The sequence below is a fragment of the Gobio gobio genome, assembly GCF_949357685.1.
Source record: "Gobio gobio genome assembly, chromosome: 4".
NCBI classification, from domain to species: Eukaryota; Metazoa; Chordata; class Actinopteri; order Cypriniformes; family Gobionidae; genus Gobio; species Gobio gobio.
In genome coordinates this window covers 59,607,035-59,633,798 of record NC_137100.1, presented here as the reverse complement: position 1 = coordinate 59,633,798, position 26,764 = coordinate 59,607,035, and the positions used below count along the sequence as shown (strand labels likewise).

The window sequence follows — 26,764 nt, the reverse complement described above, 5'->3', positions numbered from 1 at the left end:
TAGTCCTGCCTCTGCTATTCTTTTCAGCACTTCTTTCACGGTTTTCACGTGTTCTTCTTCGTTTTCATTCGTAATCAAAATGTCATCTATGTACACTTCCACGGGCAGATCTTTTAATATTTCCATCATTACTGCCTGAAACACAACTGATGAGTTCACATACCCTTGTGGCAAACGCTGGTATAGATAATGTTTATTTCCAACAGTGAAGGCAGTTTTCTCTTGACTATTCTCTGATATTGGGACAGCCCAGAATCCATTAATCAGATCCAATTTCGTTAGAAATTTGCCATCTTTCATTTTCTCAATTGTGTCTCTTGCATTAATCAGGTATCGACGGTCTGGACGGGTCAGTTTGTTAAGGGCCCTGAAATTTGTCACCATACGAAATCCTTGATTTCCAGGTTTCACCACTAATTGGACGGGACTGTTTGTGATAGCTGAAGTTACTTCCCTAATAACTCCCTGCTCCACTAATTCTTTTATTGTCTGATCCAATTCATCTTTACCCAATTTGTTTATCGGATATTGTCTCTGTGGTTTATGTGTTCCGCCCAAAATCTCATGTGCGTATTTTTGGTCAACCAAACCAGTGTCGTTTTTATATTTTCCACATGGAGTTTCTCTCAATGCTTGTATCAATTCTTCCTTTGATTCTTCACTACCAATCATCTTCTTTTTGATGCGAGTTAACTCCTGTTCCGTATCTACCTCCTTCAATCTCAGCACCTTTTTAAGATCTCTTCCTGCAAGTAAATTCTCATTACCTTTTATCATTTTTACACCAAACTTTTCTCCCATTGGTTCCTCTTCTATATTTCCATTGTATGTCTGAACTAGCACTTTTCCTGTGTAATTTATTGGCTCTGTCGTGGAGGATATCTGAGCTCCTGTATCTAACAGGAATTCCACACCTTTCACTTTTACAAACAAATCTTCATCTCTTTCCAAAACTCTCTTATCACAGATATGCTCCTTTAACAGGCCAATTTCGTTTCATTGTTCATTATTTTCTGTGTTGTCTCTATCTCGGACATTTTGTCCTTTTTGCGTGGCTTCTTGTACTTCTGTACTATGAGTCACTTTGTTTCTGCCAAATCTTTTCACACTGGAATCAGTGCCTGTGCGTTTTTGAATCACTCGATCTTTCTGTGCTGAGGTTAACTTCTCCCACTCTCCTGCTGGAACATAGCTTGTTTTTTGCGCACTACCATATCTGTCATCCTTAAAGGGTTTTCTGGCACTACTATTCTTCTGCCATGCTGGCTTCCTTGCATTCCAGGTTCTGGGCCTATTAGACTGACCTTTCTCACCATGCCTAGCTTGGAATCTTGTGTTATATGGTCTCGCGTTCTCCACGGTGGCTCTCTGTTTATTCATTAATTTATCTTTTTGTTGTTTTTGAACCCTAGCTCCTTGTGGTTCCTTTCTTTTCACAAACTGACTATTTAAATCATATTCAGCTAGTCTCTCTTCTATCTGTTTTTTGGTCGTGCTATTCAGTATGGTTCCTAACTTTTGCCCTCCTGGTATTTTATGTCCTACGTCTCGTAGCAGCCTTACTTTATCTGACATTGGGATTTCATCCTCAATTGATAACCATACACTAAGTAAGGGCATTTGCTCTCTGCTTGCATTTACTAACATATCTTTCCATTGTTTGTATTTGTCTTCAACTCCTGTAAGGTCTCTAACCTTTTCTAAGGCCTTCGCCGTTATGGCATGTCCTGTGCACGTGTGCACTAATCTTGTTATTGCCTCAGAACCTAAGCCAGCCTGCGTTGCCGCTTTAATGATTCTATCCATATAACTGCAGTAATCTTCATTTGATTTCTTTGAACCTATTTGGTTTCTCACAACGTCAGTTAATTTTAACTCTAATAACTTTGCTTGGACATTTTGCTCCTCACTTTTCTCTCCCTCTGTTCTCCGTGGAGTGCTGAACTGCAGCTGCCTTACTGGAGTTTCCCTTTCACTGGGGGTTTCCCGTCTCTCTTGATATACGGCCTCCTCGCTCTCTTCCTCCCAGATTTCTTCTGTGGCTTTGTTCAGATTCTCAATTTGTCTAAAAGCTCTAGTTGTTTCTAAATCTCTTTGTAATTGTTTATTCTGATTCTTCAATATTTTTATCATATTATCTAATTCTTTTACTATTTTTCTACTATACTCATATCCCTCTTGGAATAAAGTTTGTTTGCCTGCCTTCGACCAACCTTCTTGTTCGGCTATTTCTGTCGCAGACGGGGACATACTGGCAGTCTTTATTTGACCATAAGTTAATTCCTTTTCAGGTATTACTCTTTTATTCCATTTACTTAACAATTCCTGATCTCTTTTCTTTCCACTGGGATTTCTATACTTAGTTCCCCTTAACTCTACTTCTGGCCAATCATTCTGTATTTGTTTTGTTACTCTCTGTAATGTTATTTTCACACCTTTTTTGTGCTTTAATCTAGTCTCTTTTCTGAGCACTATCTCTTCCTCACTGATATCACAATCAGTACTAATCCTTGTGGAATCTAATTCCTCATCTTCACTCTCCTCAGAACTTGAATTGTTTTCTCTGTCAGTTCTTTTTCCTGTTACTCCAATCGGAGTTCTATTTTCAGAAATTAGGTTTCTTCGCTCACCTAGCTCAGTTTCTTCCCTAGCTTCTTCCATGTCTCTATTTATTGCTCCTTGCCTTTCAGGAGTATTAGCTACTTCTCTCATCAATTGTTTGTTCTTCGGACATTTTCTTCAGAAACTTTTTAATTGATTTCATATACTTTTGTTTAACAACTTTCTGGATGGAAGTCACAGCTAAAATCGCAATTTGCTCTTATTGTCGATTTTACTTCATCAAGCTTTCTCTATCCATGTCAGTACTTAGTATATCTTCAATATTACACTCTAATATGGATCTGCTTTTCACTATGATTCCCATTCAACGATGTGCACTTCGTTGAACAGTTCACATAGTCTATACTAAATCTCTTTCACTAAAGATTTAGCCAATCTCTATTTTTTCAGCCTATTAATGTATTTATCGGAGCGCGCTTCTCTTATATGAGCTCTCAACGCTTTTCTATATTCCGACTCAATACTTATAGAGATTTTAGTAGTGTCGTGCATGCACTTAATAACCCTACCCAGGTTATAATAATAATTCTTCCCTGAATTATTTTTCGTCTACAGGATTCCTTCCTTTTTTAGACTTTCATCTCACTCTTTGAGATTTCAACACTACTGGTTTAACCTTTCATTAGGTTTAATATAATTCGTTTCTAAATTATATTTTCGTTTGACTTTATAAGTCCTTCTAGGATTTTTCCTTAATCCTATCTTTAGGCTTTTTAATAACCCATTCCCAGGTTATAATAATAATTCTTCCCTGAATTATTTTTCGTCTACAGGATACCTTCCTTTTTAGACTTTTATCTCTTTCTTCGAGATTTCAAAACTACTGTTAGTTTTAACCTTTCATTAGGTTTAATATAATTCGTTTCTAAATTATATTTTCGTTTGACTTTATAAGTCCTTCTAGGATTTTTCACTAATCCTATTTTTAAGCTTTCTTTCTTTTGTACTTTCTATACAATAGTCACGTTTTTCGTTAGCACTTTTGTTTATTGATTTTGGCCAGAAATCAATAAGCAATCGTGCCCCGCTAGTTGGGCGCCATGTTATTCGGTGTACAATCTGCCTAGATCCCACACACCTTCTACCTATTTTTAGTTTACAACCTCAGGCTAGGTAAAGCAGGTCAAATCCTTAACTAGATCATAAATATATATTCATACTCACTTTCTAGAAGAACAGACCCCCTCCGTGTCTGGTTCAGATCAACTCGTTTAGAAAGCAGAGACGTGGCAAACGATTTCTTTTTATAAATCAATTATAAGTAGATTTATTTTTCCAATAACAAAAAGTTTTACATACAATCAAATAAAAGTTTACAAAAAGAAAAAGTCTTAAGTAACAAAAGCGGCAGTTCACAAGTGTCACCAGCAGATGTCAGGCTCGGATCATCAAGCAATGGAGAAGCAGCATAACGCTCTCAGCTTCTGGTGTTCATACAGAGATCAATACCTTATATACCATTTCATTATCACACCTCTTCATCACATATTCAATTACACAGGCACAGTTCATCCAATCCTAGATTTTGAACGATTGTCCACTCCCTCAATTCCTTCAACATTTTAGTATATAACGCTCTGTATTCTTTCATTCTTCTTCTTCTGGCTTGTTTCCTTAATCTCCTCCTTCGTCTCGTCTGCAAGACATCATCCTGGGTAAAACCTGTTTCTTCATTCAATACTTGGTTACATTTATAAATGACTTTTATACATATGACTTAGTGTTTTTCTTCATCTTTTTAATAAAGCAGATTGCCTAAAACATATCTCAGCGTGTTCATTTCAATTATTCAATCAAATACTTTTACAAAGTCTTTGTCTCCATGTCTTTACTATCAAACCAAATAAAACATTTTTACCAAATCATGTGTCTGCATTCTTGCTATGAATCAAAGTAAAACATTTTTACAATATCATGTTGTCATGTTTTCCCATGCTTACAAAATCATTCATGAAAGTTGTATATAAAAAAAACCTCCTTTAGGCTCCTCGGCCTTATCAACAGCTAATACATAAAAGTTGTAAAATAAAAACTTTTTATAAAAGTCTCTTGGCCATATAAACAACTTCTTTATTTCACTTTGCTGCTTCTGTTCTACATGTGGCTCTTATAAAGTCCAGTATAAAGGTTCTCTATAAAACCTCCACTACATTTTCTATATATTTCCAACATCATAAAACCATGCATAACATATCTGTGTGGTTAACATATGCCTCTTTACATTTGGCATCACCCTTGGTTACACATTGGGGGCAAGACCTCCATACATTAGGCCGTCTCCCTGTACATACATTGGGAATAAAAGAATCAATTTCATCATTATTCTAACAGTCTCCAATTCACCTTTCTGGCTGCATGTGTTTAGATTTTGGGGGAAACCCACAAGAACATGAGGAGAACAAGAAAACTCCACACAGAAAGGCCTGGGTCAGATGGGAATGGGCTAAACACGGATTCCCTGTCCCAGAAACAGATTTGAACAAACAAACTAACTCTTTATTTAAAGCAAATGTGAGCGGTTGGAATACCATCAGCTTTGGCAAGCAAGCTATGTGGACATCTTGGTAGTCATGTGACTTATGTGTATATTTGCCAGAGTTCCTTCCTGTGTTTTTACAATTGAAGATGGTGCTTGGATGAACACCAAAACACCTTGCTGTTTCTTTTTATGTAGTCCAGTGATTAAATAAAGAGTTTGTTTGAACACTGTGTACGTACAGCGTGTGAAGGGATTTAAGTTGGGAAGGGAGGGGGATATGTTAAGGGTTTAGGGCTTCGGGTTTGATACAGGACCACGATGTTCCGTGCAGGACATGTCTAAAATTCCACCAAATATCAGGATGTCCCAGCAGCTAGTACTGGACAGTTGTCATGTATGCCATGTATGCAGAGAGAGAGAGAGAGAGAGAGAGAGAGAGACAGAGAGGAGAGGGGAGTCTACGTAATGTGCCATACAAATAAAAAATAAATACATTTTTAAAAAAGGATAGCGCTTTTGGGGATTCAGAACAGAGTTATGAAGATAATTATGAAGATAATTTTAATATTTTCTTCAATCCAATCACAAGTGGATGACGCTAAATACAGGTGTAAATGGGGTATAAAACATTTTGAGCTTGTCCACTTTCGACCAATTCCAGAGGTAGTCGAAAACGGCCATCTACTCTCCGCCTACTGACCTAATGTGTAAACAATATGAGAGGCGTGCTAGATATAAACTTTGTCGGCTGAAGACCTAAGATTGGTTTGAAAATAAAAAAACGTACCAAGCACAATGCTCTTTCACAATTCCTGATTTCTAACACACACTCACAGCATTCAGGCTGTCAGAGCAGAAACGAAAGCTGATGAAAGCCCATACCCTCCCCTCGAAAAAATCAGGACAGAAATGGATGAAAGTGGACAAAAATGATTGAATGTGTCTCCATTGACTACTTGTGATCCGATCGACCAAAATGCATATGTGCCAGGGTATAAAGTGTTCAAACTAACTCTTTATTTAAAGCAAATGTGAGCTTTGGCAAGCAAGCTATGTGGACAACTTGGTAGTCATGTGACTTATGTGTATATTTGCCAGAGTTCCTTTCTGTGTGCTTGGATGAACACCAAAACTGCTTACCAAATATCAGGATGTCCCAGCAGCTAGTAATAGTACTGTACTGGTACTAGTACTAGTACTGGACAGTTGTCATGTATGCCATACACAGCGAGCGAGCGAGAGAGAGAGAGAGAGAGAGAGAGAGAGAGAGAGAGAAGAGAGAGAAGAGAGAGAGAAGAGAGAGAGAGAGAGAGAGAGATTAATGAGTAACTGTGTGGCTGAGGTCAAACACTGCCCTCCACCCCAGAGTCTCATGACACAGAGAATCAGCACACACCGGTCAGCACAGAGAGACCCGACCCGGACAGAGAGAAGAGAGAGAGAGAGAAGAGAGAGAGAGAGAGAGAGAGAGAGAGAGAGAGAGAGAGAGAGAGAGAGAGTTTTTTGAGTTTTTCACAACAACTTTTATTTCTCAGAGCTTCACATTGTAACTGTTACATTCTAATCACACTCTTGTCACATACTTATTGCAATGCCAAATCAAAAACCAACATTCCATCCACAACTGTGCAAATAGCTTCATTATGTCCCCACCTTTGCAAAAAACCTTCATAATCATTAACCAACTTATAAAACTTAAAATCAATCAGAACCTGACTTTTCACAAAATTTTTAAAAACAGTCTCAACTTTTTACCCCACTATACCTTCTAGTTTTATTTTCCTTGATATATATATATAGCTCTTTTAGCTTGTCCAACCAAGAAATTTAGCAGTTGACCTTTGCTTTTTTGTGCCGCTCTATAACACGGACCGAGAATGAAATTCTGACTGGAGAAGTTGTCACCAAAATTAAGAAACATTAACTTGAGTATACTAAACAAATTCATTAATCTTAAACATTCTAAAAAGCAGTGAAAAATCGTTTCCCTTATTTTACAGAAAGGACATTCATCAGACACATTGGAATTAATAACGCTCACAAATGCATTAACAGCAACTGTGCCGTGCAATATTTTCTATTGAAGATCACCAGTGTGCTTTTCTAATGGTGACTTATAAAGAATTCTCCATACAGGTTTAACATCATCTTCCAACCCCAGTTTTTCTCTCCACACTGTATCCTTTCGTTCTTTAAGAATTGTTTTGTTTAAAACCTTTACACAGCATTTATATAACACTTTACTTTGAACATCTTGAAAATTAAAATTCTCCAGACTTTTCAAATCCAAAAAAACGCCACTTAAACCCTTTAAATCAGGAGTAATTAACATTATTGGAAATGGATCTGTAGTAGTATAAACCACTTTGCCGTTATAATATTCTTTCAACAACATTTTTTCTTCTACTGACAACCTTTGCATTAACAAATCTAACACTTTTCCAACTTGTCGTACAGATTGAATTCCCAAATGAGATGCCACTGCTTGAGCGTTACATAGCTCAGGACCACCAATGTCCATTAAATGATGTAACTTTAATGTTTTGGATGAACACAGTATTTGAGGTAGTCCTGGTGTGGCTTCACAAGTCACATCCAACCTCGCTCCATGAACAAGAGGTTCCTCAAGCAGCCAGTACAGAGATGTTGTGTATTGCCTCTGTTTTTTAAAAAGTTGCCAGACATTAAAAAGTCCTTTGTAGAATTGAATCGACGTATTCAACTGTAGTTTGCCGAAGTCTGTTAGAAAGAGTCCTGATTCCAAATTCAATCCACTCACTTGATTAAAGATTATGTCAGCTACTTTCCTCCATACCAAATTCTCTGGTCCAGTCAAGTATCTCTGTATAAACAACAATCGAAAAGTCGCTCTTCTGCTGGCCAGATGTATGAGTCCTTGTCCGCCCTTCTCCGTGGGGAGAAACAGTACGCTCTGGGCAATCCAGTGAAATCCACTCCAGAAAAAGTCTACTAAAATGGCTTGTAGTTTTGCCAAAAGCCCAATAGGAGGATCAATACAAGTCAAACGGTGCCATAACATTGATGCAACCAAATTGTTAATAACTATAACTCTCCCTCTAAATGACATCTTTGGCAAAAGCCACTTCCATTTGTCTAATTTCCCTTTTACTTTTTTTTTATCAAAGACTCATTCCCAAGATAAACTCCCAGATACTTAATTCCATCGTTTCTCCAGGACAGGCCTCCTGATAAACTAGGAGGAACTCCATCCCATTTACCACATACCAATGCCTCACTTTTAGGCCAGTTTACTTTGGCTGAAGAAATAATGCCAAAATCATCAATAATTTTCTTTAACATCAATATATCATTTCGATCTTTAATCATAACAATAATATCATCAGCATAAGCTGATAATTTGACTTTTTCACCTGATTGTGGTATCGACCAGCCTTCAACATTATTTCTTATTTTTACCAACAAAGGTTCAATCGCCAAGGCATACAACATACCTGACAATGCACATCCCTGTCTGATCCCTCTTTTGACTTTAAAGGGTGCACACAAACCTCCATTTATCTTCAGCACACTCTCAATGTCCTGATACAAAACCTTGATCACAGCAATAAAACCTGAGTTGAACCCAAACTCCTCCAGTGTACGCCAGAGATAGCCGTGCTCAACCCGATCAAACGCCTTTTCCTGATCTATGGAAATAAGACCAGTATTTAAACCCAATAACCTAGAGACTTCCAAACTATCTCGAATCAAAAATATATTATCAAAGATAGACCTCTTAGGCACACAGTATGTCTGATCGTGATGAATGACCCGACCAATTACCTCCCTCAGTCTTATTGCCAAAACTTTGGATACAATTTTCAAATCAGTGCACAGAAGTGAAACGGGTCGCCAATTCTTCATATCCTTCAAATCTCCCTTCTTTGGCAGCAGGGTTATGACTGCCCTTCTGCAGCTCAGTGGTAGCAAGCTCTCACTCAGTACTGCAAGTAAGTCATCCCCTATTACTGCCCAAAAAGCCTTGTAAAAGTCAATGGGGAGACCATCCATCCCAGGTGCCCTGCCACATTCCATGCTCTGCAGTGCAATCTGCAATTCTGCTATGGAAATGGGCTTCTGAAGTTCAGCATTCACTTCATTCGGCACTTTTGGCAACCCTGTATGAAACTCATTGACTGACTCATCCACTTCTGGGCTCTCACTCCTATACAATTCTGAATAAAAAGACACCGCCCTTTTTCTAATCTCATTAGGCTCTGTTATGTCTGTTCCAGTTATTGAGTATAGCGAGTGAATATAGCGACTTTGACCATTCTTTTTTTCTAGACCAAAGAAGAACTTAGTCGGGCCATCCATCTGCTCAATGCTCTGAAATCGAGAGCGGACCAGTGCCAGTGCGCCCTGTGCTTTAACACCTAACAGTTCATCTAACTTACTCTTTTTGGATTTGAGGAGCTCACTATGCCCTCGGTTTCCCGTGGATGCTGTTGAATTCTGCAGTTCCACAATTTCAATCTCCAGGTTTTTCATTGACCTGGAAATGTCCCTGGAAACATTGAGTGTGTACTGCCGGCACAGTTGCTGTATTTCCACTTTACCACAATCCCACCACTGTCGTAAAGATCTATATTCATGCTTTTTCAACCCAAACTGCTTCCAAAAATATGTAAATGTCTCAATAAAAGACTTATCTTGCAACAATAAGACATTAAAGTGCCAATAAGCACTTTTGGGTTTTATATTTGCTATATAAATATTACATTCAACTAAACAGTGGTCAGAAAAACTTACAGGTAAAATCACACTTTCTTTATAACTTTAAAATGATGCTTACAACAATAAAATCTGTCAAGTCTAGCCAAAGTAATTAAATTCTCTCTTTCCTGTGCCCATGTATATTGTCTTTCATTCTTATGCAATATTCTCCAGATATCATAGAGATCATGTTCAGCAATGATTTTCAACATTTCATGCAGAGATGCAATATGAGGCTCTTTATGGTTCCTATCAACTTTAGCATCTGCTGTGCAGTTAAAGTCTCCTCCCATAAACATATACTCTTCTTGTTCCAAACTAGAGAGAGCTTCATTCAATTTTTTCAAAAAATAAACCCTCTCAGGACCACAAACAGGAGCATAAATATTTTAAAAAACTAAAACAAATTTTTCAAATTTTGCTCAAACTTTCAATAGTTGCCCTTCAACAATGTGTTCAACTTCATATGATAAAGGTTTCATGTGTTTTTGAAAAAGAACAGCTACACCACCACTAGATGAACTTTTATGACTTAAAATAACTTCTCCATCCCATCCCATTTTCCAATCAGTCTCATTTTTTGCATCACTATGGGTCTCTTGAACCAACATCACATCATATTTCTTTTGTTTTATTAATTCAAAAAGCTTTGTTCTCTTCCCACTTTCTCGTACTCCATTTACATTGAGTGTGCCCAATCTTAGCGTGCTCATAAATGTATGAATAGAGACCAGAATTGGGCAAAACAACCAAAAATACAACAAGAAAAATAAAGAAATCAATCTGTTTCAAATTCATCATTAAGTATATTCATTTTAATCTTTTGCACAAATTTTTTCAATCTGTAAATCTCTTGATCAGTCAAACTGCTTGCACCCTTCTTTTTCATTGACATTTTGGCTGAATTGACAAACAATTCTCGATCCGGGAAATAATCTTCCACTCTCACTCCTTTCATTCCCTTAGTTGTTTGTAAGAATTTTCTTATTCTGTCAATCGTATAATAACTTCTAGCAGATCTTTTTTGTGAGGCTGAACTCACAGATCCTGAAGAATCACTCCCACTTTCTGGGGCAGATTGAGACTCATCAACATTATCTGATTCCATCTGAATCTCAGAATTTTCAACATCTTTTCCTGATACTTCACCGCAGAGCCGGCCCTAGACCTTTGGGGGCCCTAAGCAAAATTTGGTTGGAGGCCCCTTTGACTGTTTTAAGTAAGGCCTAAAGAAAAGCAATGACTACCTTATAACTATACTGTACATATTATATCTACTATGTTTTTATTTTATTTTTTAGTCTATTAAATTATGTTTTAATTATTCTATGTATACTGTATGCTAATTTTCTTTTTTACGCTGCTGGTCCTGAGTACGTATTTCGTTCTTATGTGGCAACATGTACAGAATGACAATAAAAGACCTTGAGTTCTTGAGTTGAGTTCCATGTTTGATGTCTAACAGTAAAATTATGATACCACTGAGCTGAATGGCAGTGCAGTGCAATGAACACACTGCTGAACTTGCTGAATAAAAAGACTGATAAAGTGATTTTCACTGACAATCAAAGAAACATTTTTAATTGACACAAGAGTTTAAGAGGCACAAACAACAGCCTATATATAATTGAAATGAAATAGAGCAAATAGAGTAATATTTAATACATTTAAATAAACTATTATATAAAATAATAAATAGAACATTTAAATGTTTTAACTTTTCAAATAAACAAAATTAACAATATCTAAAACACCACAAACAAGATTAAAAGTAACAATAATAAGAATTAGGTAACATTACAATAGAACTATTAAAATCCAAACTTGTGTATTTGTGTCTTCTTGGGTGACATGACTGTGTTGTGAACCAGGAAAAGAAGTAAATAAAGAAAATAATTATACATAAAGTTAGACTTAATTTTTTAAAATACGAAGGTTATCATTTTACAGTACCTTTATACTCACCAACAGCTGGAGCTTTGCTTACTGGCAGCATATACTTTAATAGTGCCCCTGGAAAGGGGACATAAGGAGTAAATTAATGTTAGCCCTTTAGTGAAGAAGCCAAACTGGGGTTGTATTGTTCTGTTAAATGCTTTAACATCACAACAAATGGTATAATACTAAACTAATTTTTTGCAGCATGTTATTAGCATTTATTACATGGCTTGGTTGAATTCCAATGTAGAATGCGGGTCTGTTACGTCTTGATAACAGCCCGCTGTAAAGTAGCTATAACACACCGTTGAGCAGAGCGTTGCTATGGACGCGGAACGGACTATTTTCTTTAGCGGAAGCAACAATCGTTTTTAAATCAATAAACTCCTTTTTCAATCAATATTTTGTGTCAAATTATTTATTGATTTGGTAGGTATCCATGTAATAAGAGGGATAATCTATAGCGAGCTGCGAGGCGGTTTTTATTCGCTATAACAACCGCCTCGCTATACTGCGAGCGAGAGAGACTAACTTATATTTAGACTGCAGATTATCCATACATACATAGGTATCGGAAAATTAAGCCTACAGGTTTACGTCCCTTTATCTTCTTGCTTCTTTTCTTCTTCCAGCCTCTTCTTTTGTCGTTTTTCATGGCCAGAAAGATATTTTCGTTTCTTGTTGTCAGACATCGTCGACGTCGGAGTCACTGACTGACGAGTGACATGATGTGACTGACATCACAGGGTCAGTCAGGGGTCAAGATTAGCGGGGAACTCGCCATAATAAAGAACTAAATAAATAACAACTGTGCTTATCATGATGCCTGATAAAGAGCACTGTAGGCCCATTTCTTTCTTTATTTTTCTTTATTTATTTTATGTTACTTTTGATGTATGATTTTTTTTCAGCAATGACTCTAGGGGGCCCTCTGCTGGCCACGGGGCCCTTTGCAATTGCAAGGTTCGCTTAGTGGCTGGGCCGGCTCTGCTTCACCGCCTATTTCTTTCCTACTTCTCTTCCCACAGCCTTTTTTCTGCAATTTCCGTTTAATTGCAGGTGTTTTAAACACACTTTCATCTTCTACCATTTCCAGATCTTCCTCACCTCCAATTACAACCAAAGAATCAGTTGCCTCAAACTCTTTCATGTTTGCTTTTATAGCCTCATTCACAACCTCTTCCAAGTTTTCCTTTTCAACTTCATTAATATTTCCATCTCCATTTTCTGTGTCAGCACTCGATCTTTCACCAGTTTCTGACTGTCTCTGTTCTTCATTTCTACCCAAATTTGTTTGATTCTCATTTAGAGGCATTACTGAATCAACCTTCTCAGGACAAGCACGAATTATATGTCCCTCCTGCCCACAGCCAAAGCACTTCATACTTTCTGACGTTGCATAAATCACATAATCGTAATTGTCCACCTTAAATTTCATGGCTTAGCTCTTCGTTCTCATTTTTTAGAATCATATATGTCTGTCTTCTAAATGAAACCACATGTTTCAACTGAGGTAACTTACTCCCTAAAGCAATCTTCCTGATTTTAGACACAACTTTACCATGTCTCATCAATTCCCTTTCAATCATCTCATCTCTGATGAACGGCGGTACATTTGAAAGCGTAATCCTTTTAGCCGGCAAGACTTACAACATTACCGGAGTAAACGCACTGTTGACGACAATCCCTTTCACTACAACATCATTAACTTTCTCTACACTATTCAAAAAGATCACTACAGCACTATTCATCCTAGCTGCAGACAAAATACTAGAATATCCAACAACTTCAGCGACTGCAATTGTGCAATCCTCCACAGAACAACGCTCTGCAGTGATGATTTTAATTCCATGCTTCCGCGTTAAATCATCCAAACTTTGAGACGCCGCCATATCGGCCAGCGTCTCTACTTGCTCAATATTACACTTGCCAAACAAACGATTTACACAACCAAGCCGCAATAAAAGAGAAAGTTAGAAAAACTCACTCATTCAACGCCACACACTCTTCCGCTCACACGCTCCCCACAGACACTCCGCACATGCGCACGAGAGAGAGAGAGAGAGAGAGAGAGAGAGAGAAGAGAGAGAGAGAGAGAAGAGAGAGAGAGAAGAGAGAGAGAGAGAGAAGAGAGAGAGAAGAGAGAGAGAGAGAGAGAGAGAGAGAGAGAGAGAGAGAGAGAGAGAGAGATAGAGATTAATGAGTAACTGTGTGTCTGAGGTCAAACACTGCCCTCCACCCCAGAGTCTCATGACACAGAGAATCAGCACACACCGGTCAGCACAGAGAGACCCGACCCGGACAGCTCACAGCCATCACAGCGCCCCCTGTCAGAATCAGCACAACAGCTCCAGCCCTCGTCCCAGACCAGCACAGAGGAACCTCAAATTGCACTACTCATCGATTCAAACGGAAAATTCATCGACATAAAGAAACTTTTCCCCCGACACAAAGTTGTCAACCACTGACAAAGCCCTGGAGCTCCTGACAGAATCTCTGCTAGGCCGGCCCAGCCACATCATAATCCACACGGGCACCAACGACCTGCGGAGCCAACAGGACCGAGTGTCCGACTCCCTCAGAGCGGTCGTGGAGAAAGCTAGAAAAACCTTCCCCAACTCAAAAATCATCCTGTCCACTCTGCTTCAGAGGACAGATTTCCATCCCAACACTATCCATAAAATAAATACCAGCATCTCCAGACACTGTGCCCTCCTGCCTAATGTCCACTTGACCCACCATCCAGACCTGGACACTGACTGTCTATACGACCACGTCCACCTGTATAAGAGTCTGGTACATATATCCTTGCAAAGAGACTCAAAGATGTGGCTCTAAACAGGACCAGCTAGACCAGCCCCAGCAGGTGGAGCAGAACCAGCCCTAACCCAGCCAAGCCAACGAGACACACTTCAGGAAACTACATCCCGGCCAACACCTCATCTAGAGCCCCGGCCAGAGCTAGAGCCTACAACAGCCCCACAGCTCCAGCGCCCGGACCAGATCCATACGGACAGAGAGGGTCCTACAACAGCCCCACAGCTCCAGCGCCCGGACCAGATCCATTCGGACAGAGAGGGTCCTACAACAGCCCCACAGCTCCAGCGCCCGGACCAGATCCATACGGACAGAGAGGGTCCTACAACAGCCCCACAGCTCCAGCGCCCGGACCAGATCCATACGGACAGAGAGGGTCCTACAACAGCCCCACAGCTCCAGCGCCCGGACCAGATCCATATGGACAGAGAGGGTCCTACAACAGCCCCACAGCTCCAGCGCCCGGACCAGATCCATATGGACAGAGAGGGTCCTACAACAGCCCCACAGCTCCAGTGCCCGGACCAGATCCATACGGACAGAGAGGGTCCTACAACAGCCCCACAGCTCCAGCGCCCGGACCAGATCCATACGGACAGGGAGGGTCCTACAACAGCCCCACAGCTCCAGCGCCCGGACCAGATCCATACGGACAAAGAGGGTCCTACAACAGCCCCACAGCTCCAGCGCCCGGACCAGATCCATACGGACAGAGAGGGTCCTACAACAGCCCCACAGCTCCAGCGCCCGGACCAGATCCATACGGACAGAGAGGGTCCTAAAACAGCCCCACAGCTCCAGCGCCCGGACCAGATCCATACGGACAGAGAGGGTCCTACAACAGCCCCACAGCAGAGAGGGTCCTACAACAGCCCCACAGCTCCAGCGCCCGGACCAGATCCATACGGACAGAGAGGGTCCTACAACAGCCCCACAGCTCCAGCGCCCGGACCAGATCCATACGGACAGAGAGGGTCCTACAACAGCCCCACAGCTCCAGCGCCCGGACCAGATCCATACGGACAGAGAGGGTCCTACAACAGCCCCACAGCTCCAGCGCCCGGACCAGATCCATACGGACAGAGAGGGTCCTACAACAGCCCCACAGCTCCAGCGCCCGGACCAGATCCATACGGACAGAGAGGGTCCTACAACAGCCCCACAGCTCCAGCGCCCGGACCAGATCCATACGGACAGAGAGGGTCCTACAACAGCCCCACAGCTCCAGAGCCCGGACCAGATCCATACGGACAGAGACGGCCCTACAACAGCCCCACAGCTCCAGTGCCCGGACCAGATCCATACGGACAGAGAGGGTCCTACAACAGCCCCACAGCTCCAGCGCCCGAACCAGATCCATACGGACAGAGAGGGTCCTACAACAGCCCCACAGCTCCAGCGCCCGGACCAGATCCATACGGACAGAGAGGGTCCTACAACAGCCCCACAGCTCCAGCGCCCGGACCAGATCCATACGGACAGAGAGGGTCCTACAACAGCCCCACAGCTCCAGCGCCCGGACCAGATCCATACGGACAGAGAGGGTCCTACAACAGCCCCACAGCTCCAGCGCCCGGACCAGATCCATACGGACAGAGAGGGTCCTACAACAGCCCCACAGCTCCAGCGCCCGGACCAGATCCATACGGACAGAGAGGGTCCTACAACATCCCCACAGCTCCAGCGCCCGGACCAGATCCATACGGACAGAGAGGGTCCTACAACAGCCCCACAGCTCCAGCGCCCGGACCAGATCCATACGGACAGAGAGGGTCCTACAACAGCCCCACAGCTCCAGCGCCCGGACCAGATCCATATGGACAGAGAGGGTCCTACAACAGCCCCACAGCAGAGAGGGTCCTACAACAGCCCCACAGCTCCAGCGCCCGGACCAGATCCATACGGACAGAGAGGGTCCTACAACAGCCCCACAGCTCCAGCGCCCGGACCAGATCCATACGGACAGAGAGGGTCCTACAACAGCCCCACAGCTCCAGCGCCCGGACCAGATCCATATGGACAGAGAGGGTCCTACAACAGCCCCACAGCTCCAGCGCCCGGACCAGATCCATATGGACAGAGAGGGTCCTACAACAGCCCCACAGCTCCAGTGCCCGGACCAGATCCATACGGACAGAGAGGGTCCTACAACAGCCCCACAGCTCCAGCGCCCGGACCAGATCCATACAGACAGAGACGGCCCTACAACAGCCCCACAGCTCCAGTGCCCGAACCAGATCCATACGGACAGAGAGGGTCCTACAACAGCCCCACAGCTCCAGCGCCCGGACCAGATCCATACGGACAGAGAGGGTCCTACAACAGCCCCACAGCTCCAGCGCCCGGACCAGATCCATACGGACAGAGAGGGTCCTACAACAGCCCCACAGCTCCAGCGCCTGGACCAGATCCATACGGACAGAGAGGGTCCTACAACAGCCCCACAGCTCCAGTGCCCGGACCAGATCCATACGGACAGAGAGGGTCCTACAACAGCCCCACAGCTCCAGTGCCCGGACCAGATCCATACGGACAGAGAGGGTCCTACAACAGCCCCACCGTCCTAACGCTGAACTCCACGACATCCAACACATGCTGAGTATCATCTGCTCACACCTACTAACACACAGCGGACAGTGGTAAAAAAAAAAAAAAAAAAATAAAATACATTTTTTTTTTTTTTTTCCTTTTTAACCAACGCAAACATACCACAACACACACATTAGTACTGTACATGTACATTTAAAATCAATTTGTTAATGCTTTGAGTTCATCTAACACTACTTCTATCATTCATTGTTTTCATTTTTCATATTGTAGTTCTGTATATCATTCTTTTTTCTCAAAATGGCAAACAAACCATACAGTTTACTTTAAACATTTGAAATTGAAACATGGAATATCCAAGGTCTAAACTCCTCAGTGTTTGGCCTAAAAAGCAGAAATCCTGACTTTATGCGTGAACTAGAAGACATAGATGTCATCATCTTACAGGAGACCTGGTGTAGAGCAGATGTGTTTACTGGCTGTCCCTCAGGATACAGAGAGATCATACTCCCATCAGTCAAACACACATCAGTCACACAGGGAAGAGACTCGGGGGGGACCATAATCTGGACCAAAACACAACTAGCCATAGAACTAGTTAAAAAAGACCAATACCACCTGTGGCTGAAAATTCATAAAGGAATCATTTCAACATCCCAGCCTGTTTTCCTGTGCGCTATATATATACCCCCCCTCGAGTCTCCCTATTTCCAAGAGGAAACCTTTCAGACCATAGAAGGGGAAATCAGCCATTTCCAGGCCCAGGGAAATGTGCTGCTGATGGGGGACCTAAACGCTAGAACAGGAGAGGAATTAGACTTCCTAGATTCACAGGGCAGCAGATTTATCACTGGAAATAATGCCCTGTACCCTTCATACCCTGCCAGACAGAACCAGGATCAGACCGTGAACGCTCATGGACGGCAGCTTCTGCAGCTCTGCCGAGGACTGGGTCTGTTCATGGTGAACGGAAGACTGCGCGGGGACTCGCTCGGCCGCTACACCTACAGCTCAGCTCTGGGGAACAGCACTGTGGACTATAGCATCACAGACCTCGAGCTTTCCTCCCTGAGAGCATTCACAGTCAAACCCCTGAAACCTTTCTCAGACCACAGCCTAATCACACTCTACAAAAAGCAACCAGAAACATCACCCAAACCAATTCGGACACCGTATCAAATGAGCAAAATAACATCATTCAAATGGACAGAAAACAGTGCCACTAATTACACCAGCGCTGTTGAATCTCCAGAAGTACAATCCCTCCTACATCAATTCCAAACACAGGTATACCCTAAAAACCAATTCGGCATCAACCAGGAAGTTCAACATCTTAACAATATATTCTACAAAACGGCCCAAAAAAGTAATCTGACATTTGTTAAACCAAAGAAAAAACATTTAGACACTGACAAATGGTTTGATTTGGACTGTAAGGCTCTGAGAAAAAATCTCCGAAATTTATCCAAACAAAAACACCGACAACCAGACAATCCGGAGCTCCGCCTTCATTACTGTGAGGCGCTAAAGCATTATAAAACCACACTCCGGCGGAAAAAAGCACAGTTTTTGCAAAGCCAGTTTGAAGAAATTGAAAAATGTTTAAATTCACACAAATTTTGGGAAAAATGGAATTTATTGTACAAACCGAATCAAGACGTTCTGGCAATACAAGATGGGGAGATGTGGAAAAACCACTTTCAAGAATTATATAGCCCCACTGAAATTCAAAATTCGAATCAAAACGAAATTATTAATAAACTAGACAATTTGGAAAGAACAATTAAAGCAAATCAAAACCCCTTAGACTTCCCCGTAACAATAAAAGAATTGGAAGACAAATTACGGGCCCTTGAGCCGAAGAAAGCCTGTGGTGTGGACAGCATCCTGAACGAGATGCTGAAACACACAGACCAGAGCTTCAGACTGGCCATGCTAAAGCTGTTCAATGATGTTCTGTGTGTCGGCTTCTTCCCTGAGATCTGGAACCAGGGCCTCATCAGCCCCATCCACAAGAACGGAGACAAATTAGACCCCAACAACTACCGAGGCATCTGTGTGAACAGTAACCTGGGGAAGGTCCTCTGCAGCATCCTAAACACCAGACTGCTAGACTTCCTTATGAAGCACAATGCCTTGAGTAAATCTCAAATGGGCTTTCTTCCAAAATGTCGCACATCTGACCATATATTTACACTACAAACACTAATTGACAAATATGTACACCAAAACAAAGGACAAATTTTTGCTTGTTTCATTGATTTCAAGAAAGCATTCGACTCAATCTGACACTAATTGACAGCGGAATAGGGGGAAAATTCTATGATTTGATCAAATCAATGTACACGGCCAGCCAATGCGCTGTTAAAATTGGAAACAAAAGGACCGAATTCTTCCCCCAGGGGCGTGGAGTGAGACAGGGCTGCAGCTTAAGCCCCACCCTCTTTAACATCTACATCAACCAATTGGCCAACATATTAGAAGCTGCTCCCTTTCAAGGTCTCACTCTACACGACACAGACATCAAGTGTCTTCTCTACGCAGACGACCTGGTGCTCCTGTCGCCCACTAAAGAGGGGCTTCAGGACAGCCTGGATCTGCTGGAGGATTACTGTCAGTCCTGGGCCCTGACCGTCAACCTCCAAAAAACTAGAGTGATGATGTTCCAGAAGCGCTCCAGATCTCAGGGACACACACACACGTTCACGCTGTCACACAGAACCATTGAGAGCACTAAAGCATACACGTACCTCGGCCTCAAAATAACTCCCATGGGTAACTTTACTCTGGCTGTGAATGATCTCAAGGAGAAAGCTCAAAGGGCTTTCTATGCCATAAAAAGATCCATCAAAATCAACATCCCAGTCCAAATTTGGCTCAAACTTTTCAAATCTATAATTGAACCAATCGCTTTATATGGCAGTGAAGTGTGGGGTCCCTCCATAAAATTTGACTTCTTAAATTGGGAAAAACATCCGATTGAAATTCTACATCTAAATTTCTGCAAAAGAATACTCAAAGTCCAAAGAAAAACGCCAAACAACGGATGCAGGGCAGAATTAGGCCAATACCCTCTCCTTCTAAACATCCAAAAAAGAGCCATCAAATTCTGGAAACACTTAAAAACAAGCGACCCCAACACTTACCATCACAAAGCCCTGAAACACCAAGAGCTGAGCGTGACGAGGAGTCCCCTGTGTCAGCTGGTGCTGAGACTGACTGAGCTCACACCTGCAGAGATCAGCCGGCCTCAGGACACACACACACTCACACACATTCGGCCCACACAAATCATGAACACAGAACAAGACAAGTACATCACCCATTGGACAAACACCACTCAAAACCAGCACAAACTGGAATGTTATTCGGCCCTAAATCGAAAATACAGCGTTGCGCAGTACCTGAGCTCAGTGAGAGATGAGAGACTCAGGAGAACCCTGACCATCTACAGACTCAGCGAGCACAGTCTGGCCATAGAGACGGGCCGGCGCAGACAGACCTGGCTCTCCCGTGAGGACAGAATCTGCTCGCACTGCATTCTGGGAGTGACGGAGACCGAGCTGCACTTCCTCACAGAATGCACAAAATACAAAGATATCAGAGAGCACTACTACCCCAAAATTAACAACATATTTCCCCAATTCAGCTCCTGTAGCCCAAAACAAAAACTCCGATACATCCTTGGTGAAGAAGCCAAATGCTCAAATACAGCTGCAAGATTTGTGTCCTCTTGCCATCTCCTGAGGGAAGGCCAAACAAACAGCCCATAAACACACTCTCCCACAGCCCATTAAACACACCCCATTAGACTGCCAGTCAGGTAAATAATGTATATATGTTCAGTTGTTACAAGATTTATGTATTATATATTTTTATTTTATTTATTATGATAATTCTTAATTCTTCTGTTATTAGCATTATTTGGCTATATCAAGCCATGTGCACATAATATATTTTATTTTTATTTTTAGTCCAATCATTATTACTTTTATCTTTGAATATGTTCAGTTGCTAGAAATCACTTTCTGTTGTTTTAATGCTTTGGCAATACAAAATGTATGTTTTTGTCATGCCAATAAAGCCTCCTGAATTGAATTGAATTGAATTGAATTGAATTGAATTGAATTGAATTGAATTGAATTGAATTGAATTGAATTGAATTGAATTGAATTGAATTGAATTGAATTGAATTGAATTGAATTGAAAGAGAGAGAGAGAGAGAGAGAGAGAGAGAGAGAGAGAGAGAGAGAGAGAGAGAGACTTTAAACACCTTTTATTTAATACAATTTAGGGTTTAACCCACTTATTAACAAACTTCATTTTCAAAACAATTGTGTATAAAAACAAACATTTTACCAATTAAAAACTAAACTTCCATACTCACTCACTGACACCAATGCCCCTCTCACACCCCATCTCCATTCAAACAAAGCAACATTATCGGTGTGTTTGTAATATGTATACTCAATGACCACTCGAGATTCTATTAAAGATTTAAACATAGCAACCATACCAACTTCCTTTCCTGCATTTTTACACTGGTGGGATTTCAATATAGCTAACTTAGCTTGGCCAATTAAAAAATTGGCTAAAACACATTGTTGTTGCCATGCCCTTCTATATTTATATCCCAATATAAACAAGGTATTGTTATATGAAAACCCTAGTTTTGTGATCACCTTTTCAAGTATTACAAATAAAGGATCAAGTCTTGAACATTCAAAAAACATATGAAAAACAGTATCGTGAGCATTACAAAAGGGACATAATAAAACCATCTTATTAAATTTGGAAACCAAGCTATTTGAGGCTATAGCACAATGGAGTACTCTCCACTGTAGATCTCCACATCGCTTAGAGATAGGAGGCTTATACAATACTCTCCATGATGGATGCACATCTTCACAAATAGAGATCTTATCCCTCCATTTAGTATCTGTTTTTCCTTGCAATTGTCCAACATGCACCGATTTAACACAAGTATAGTAAAGATCTTTCTTCGACACATTATGAAAAAACAAATCCCCATATCCCTTCAACAATGTATTCTGGTTTATATTACCCCTAACTCCTCCATCTTTAGGTATCACCTTCAATTCAGGAAAGTTCTGAGGTATAAACCCATTTACCAGGGCTGAGTTTATAAAGGACATCAATGCAGGAGGGATAGCATCCCTAATACCCTTGATTATCCTATCCACAGTCCTCAGAGATTTTAATTTAACCTGTGCAGAGATTGATAACACAGTTCGCCACTGACATTGTGTCGAATCAATTAGATCCCTTACTGTACTTACACCAGCATTTAAAAAATGTGGCAAATACAAAACAAAAACAGACAAATTAGATGGTAATTTTATAAGGGGGTTAAAAAACAAAGGCTCTGAAACCCCATAGTGCACATCCTCTGCTCTTGAAAAATTGAAATATTTCCATGATTTGATAACTGACATGTAAAAATTACGAACACTACATTGTGCATTTCCCTCAAAGGGCTTTTCAATTAAAAACATCTGTTTGTCAAGACCTATCCCACCTAAATCTGTTACTATAGACAACCCAAATGTGACCCACCTTAAAGAGTCAGAACAATATAACAACCTCTGTAATGTTTGTAATCTCATTCCTAATATTTTGGACTCTACATGTATTAGTCCTTGACCTCCCTCTGCCACAGGGAGGTAAAGTATACCAGGAATAAGCCAATGGTAACCGTTCCAAAAAAAATCCACGAAAGCTTTTTGAATGATATTAAGCAATTCCTTAGGAGGATTTAAAACAGTTACTCTATGCCATATCATTGAGGCAGCCAGATTATTAATAATCAAACACCTCCCTCTGAAGGAGAGCTGTGGGAGAAGCCATCGCCATTTTTGCAATCTACCAATCACTATTTGCTAATCCCTCCCAATTCTTTTCAGTATATTGAGCGGTCCCAAAAAAAACACCAAGTACTTTAATTCCATCTTTAACCCATTTACATTGTTGTGGCAATCTAGGTGGTCCTATATCTACCCAGTCTCCCAACAACAAAGTTGCACATTTATCCCAGTTTATACGAGAAGATGTAGCTTTCTGAAACTTATTTAAACAATAAATAAGTTTGGTAACATCGTCAGTATTCTTGATTATTACTGTCACATCATCTGTGTATGCTGTTAATTTCACCGGGGCAATTTCTGGGAAGCCTGGGGCAACAATACCACCCAGCTGTTTCCTCAGCATAACTAACAGGGGTTCAATGGAAATAGAGTACAAAAGACCAGACAGAGGACATCCTTGTCTTATTCCTCTAGTCACGGAGAAAGGCCTCGTTAAAGATCCATTAATTCGTATCATACTGTAAATGTCACTGTACAGCAGCTTGACAAGAGAAATAAAATAAGTGCCGAAACCAAAAGCTTCAAGGGTCTTAAACAAATAATGATGGTCCACCCTATCGAAAGCTTTTTCTTGGTCCACAGAGATGAATCCAATGTCCAATTTGTGTCTTTGTGCAACTGTAATAATATCTCTTACGAGAAAAAGATTATCAAAAATTGAACGTTTTGGGACACAAAATGACTGATCTTCGTGGATTACATTTGTCATATAGTTTTTGAGTCTATTAGTTAATGATTTAGATAAAATTTTAAAGTCAACACAGATCAGTGACACAGGTCGCCAGTTTTTTAGGAATCCAAGATCTCCCTTTTTTGGTAGCAATGTTACGATTGCCCTCCGGCAACTCAATGGAAGTTTCCCTCTGTTAAAACTTTCCAAAAAAACTGCATACAAATCCTCTCCAATCAAATTCCAGCAGGCTCGATAAAATTCAGCTGAAAGACCGTCCAGACCCGGCGACTTCCCAGGGCTCAACTCCTGGACGGCAATAGAGAGTTCTGCAAAGGAGATGGGGTTCTCAAGGATATGTTGATCTTCATCTGATAGCTGTGGTAGGTCACATAACAGTTCTTCTGCCGCTGATCTGTCACATGGTTCAGCACAGTAGAGGTCCTCATAAAAGGAAAGTGCATGAGTTCGGATCTCCTGCTGATCAGTTGTCACCCCACCTTGCGGTAAATTCATTTTATAAAAATACTTATGTTCTCTTGGTTTTTTTTCCAAACCAAAAAAGAAAGCAGAAGGAGCATCCATTTCATTTAGTTGGGAATATCTGGTCCTTAAGAGGGAGGTCTTTCCTTGCTCCTCCAACAGAGTCTTTAAAAGTAGTTTATTCCTCTCAATGGATTCAGCAGAGTCACCATGGTTACTTTGTCTCAAAATTTCTTCTTCAAGTGATCTCATTTTTTCTTTCAGATCTCTGGTGTTATGGGCAGTATATTGTTGGCAGAATATCTTAATATGTACTTTGCCTATGTCCCACCACTGACTAATTAAAGGAAAACTACATCTCTCCTCTCTCCAAGATTGCCAAAAAAGGCCAAAAGAGTGAACAAAAGAGTGATCCTGTAATAATCTGTTGTTAAAGTGCCAGTGTGATTTGTGTATTTTAGAAGACAGGACAGACACAGCTATGGATATATAATGGTGATCAGATAGACAAGATGGTACTATTTGACTATTATAAAACCTACCACTATTACTCCTAGCAACATAAAATCGGTCAAGTCTTGCTCCCGACAAAGCATTTGAGTTAACTTTTAACCAGGTATACTGTTTAACCCCAGGAAAACTATCTCTCCATAAATCAACAAAGTCATAATACCCAACAACATTTTTTAACTCTTCTGCAGAACTTGAATGTGGTTCATCATGGTTTCGGTCTAAATCAGGGTTTAATGTGCAGTTGAAATCACCTCCTACAACCACAACATTATCCTGTGGGCACTGTGTCAAAGCATCTGACAACTTTTAAAAAAATATCTTACGCTCATGTCCAACATTTGGAGCATATACATTAAAAAAGGAAAACCTGATTTGTCCAACCGCAATATCTGCTCTTAAAAGTCGGCCAGGTATTATTTCAGACATAACTGGTTGATTACAAACACATGGAGAAAAAAGTATAGCAACACCAGCACTAAGATTTGTCCCGTGGCTCATTAAAATATTTCCCTTCCACTCACAATTCCATTGTGTCTGATTCTGTATATCAGAATGAGTCTCTTGAAGCATAATAATGTCCGCCTTCTTTAATTGTAAATAATTAAACAAAGCAAGTCTCTTTGTTGTGTCCCGACATCCATTGATGTTAAAAGATCCAATACTTATGGATGTCATGGAAAAGAAAATGCTAGGGTATCCAAAAATCAAAAAAATAAATAAACTGACAATCATGACCCCATGTAATCCTTATAACGAGCTTTTAATCTTTTTTTTGACCATGTTCATGTGTTTTTTGAGCCTGTAGCGTTTCGGCTGATCAAGCTCATCCAATGTTGCCTTTCTTATTGCCACTGTACATGAATCAACGAAAACCTGAAGATCCGGGAAGTATTTTATAAGGTTTGGTTTTCGCTGATTAAAGGTATCATCCAAAAAATCATTGATTTGACGAACGGTATAATAGGGATGTTTTAATTTAAGATTTTGACTCTCTACAAACCTTCCCTGAGAATTTACACTAGAAGGATTTTCTGCCATATCAGAAGCGTCACTATCAGAATCCATTGACTGAACTTCACTTCTGTCTATCAGCTCACCATCATCACCCTGAGACTGGCTAAATCCTGATGCCTGCGAAATGTGTAAAACGACGGACTCGCCTCCAGGCATCGCAAGCTCAACCCGTTCCACCGGCTCCGGTTCAGCGATCATACCGCCGGGATCTGCGTCCGCGCACTCTACCACAGCCCGCGCTGCGCTGTCATTAACACTAACTACGGCATTCACTGAAGAATGTTCAACATCGTCAACGTGCGTTTTCATTATAAGCTCAGCACTATCTCCATTTTTTGAAAGAGAAGACGCCTCACTTACGTCACTGTTATTTATTTCCCCTTCATTATTTATTGGAGCAGAAGGCAATTGTTCAGTAGAAGGAATAATCTCATCCACATTATTGTTAGCCTCATCATTCCTTGAACATACCAATTTTGTATGACCATACTTCCCACAAGTAAAACACCTCATCGATTCAGTACTGATATAAATTGTATAATCTTTACCCAACACAGTAGTTTTCGCTGATGTATTATAGGATTGAAATTCAGCGTTCAGGATTATGAATGTCTAACGTCTAAATGACATGACATGTTTGAGTTCTGGATTTTTTAATCCTAAAGGAATCATTTTAATCGGCCCCACTATCTTACCATACCGTCCTAACAAACGCTCAAGTGAATCTTTGGTGATAAATGGGGGCACATTCGAAAGTATAACCTTCTTAGACGGATTCGACAACGGAAAAAACGCTAAAAAAGTATCTCTGACGGATAAACCAAATTCAACTAGATGCTGAACCAAGGATACTTCTTTCAAAAAAACAACAACAGCCTTATTCATCCTGGATGCGGACACAATGTTACACGCACCAACTTCACTGCTAATCGCATTTTCACCCTAAGGTGATTAAAGCGGTGACAATTAAATACTAAACCAAACTTTCAGAACAAATTTAAGGGAAAAAGGAAATAGGAAAAAAGTAACTCACTCAAACACGCCGCAACCCGCTCAAAA

The 26,764-nt window shown here is 41.0% G+C and overlaps 1 protein-coding gene across 1 annotated transcript in view; it reads right to left on the bottom strand.

Moving 5' to 3' along the window:
- Window positions 1-22,793: 22,793 nt before the first annotated feature.
- The window catches only part of chek2 (checkpoint kinase 2), a gene marked incomplete at its 3' end in the record, with an annotated part of 23,700 nt that continues 19,729 nt past the window's right edge, over window positions 22,794-26,764 (bottom strand). The window contains exons 11-14 of the mRNA XM_079815293.1: window positions 25,692-25,977; window positions 23,971-24,110; window positions 23,279-23,370; window positions 22,794-22,811 (exon numbers count right to left, since the gene is read on the bottom strand). Coding sequence (XP_079671419.1) covers window positions 22,794-22,811; window positions 23,279-23,370; window positions 23,971-24,110; window positions 25,692-25,977 — 536 coding nt within the window. The remainder of the gene's footprint in view (window positions 22,812-23,278; window positions 23,371-23,970; window positions 24,111-25,691; window positions 25,978-26,764) is intronic.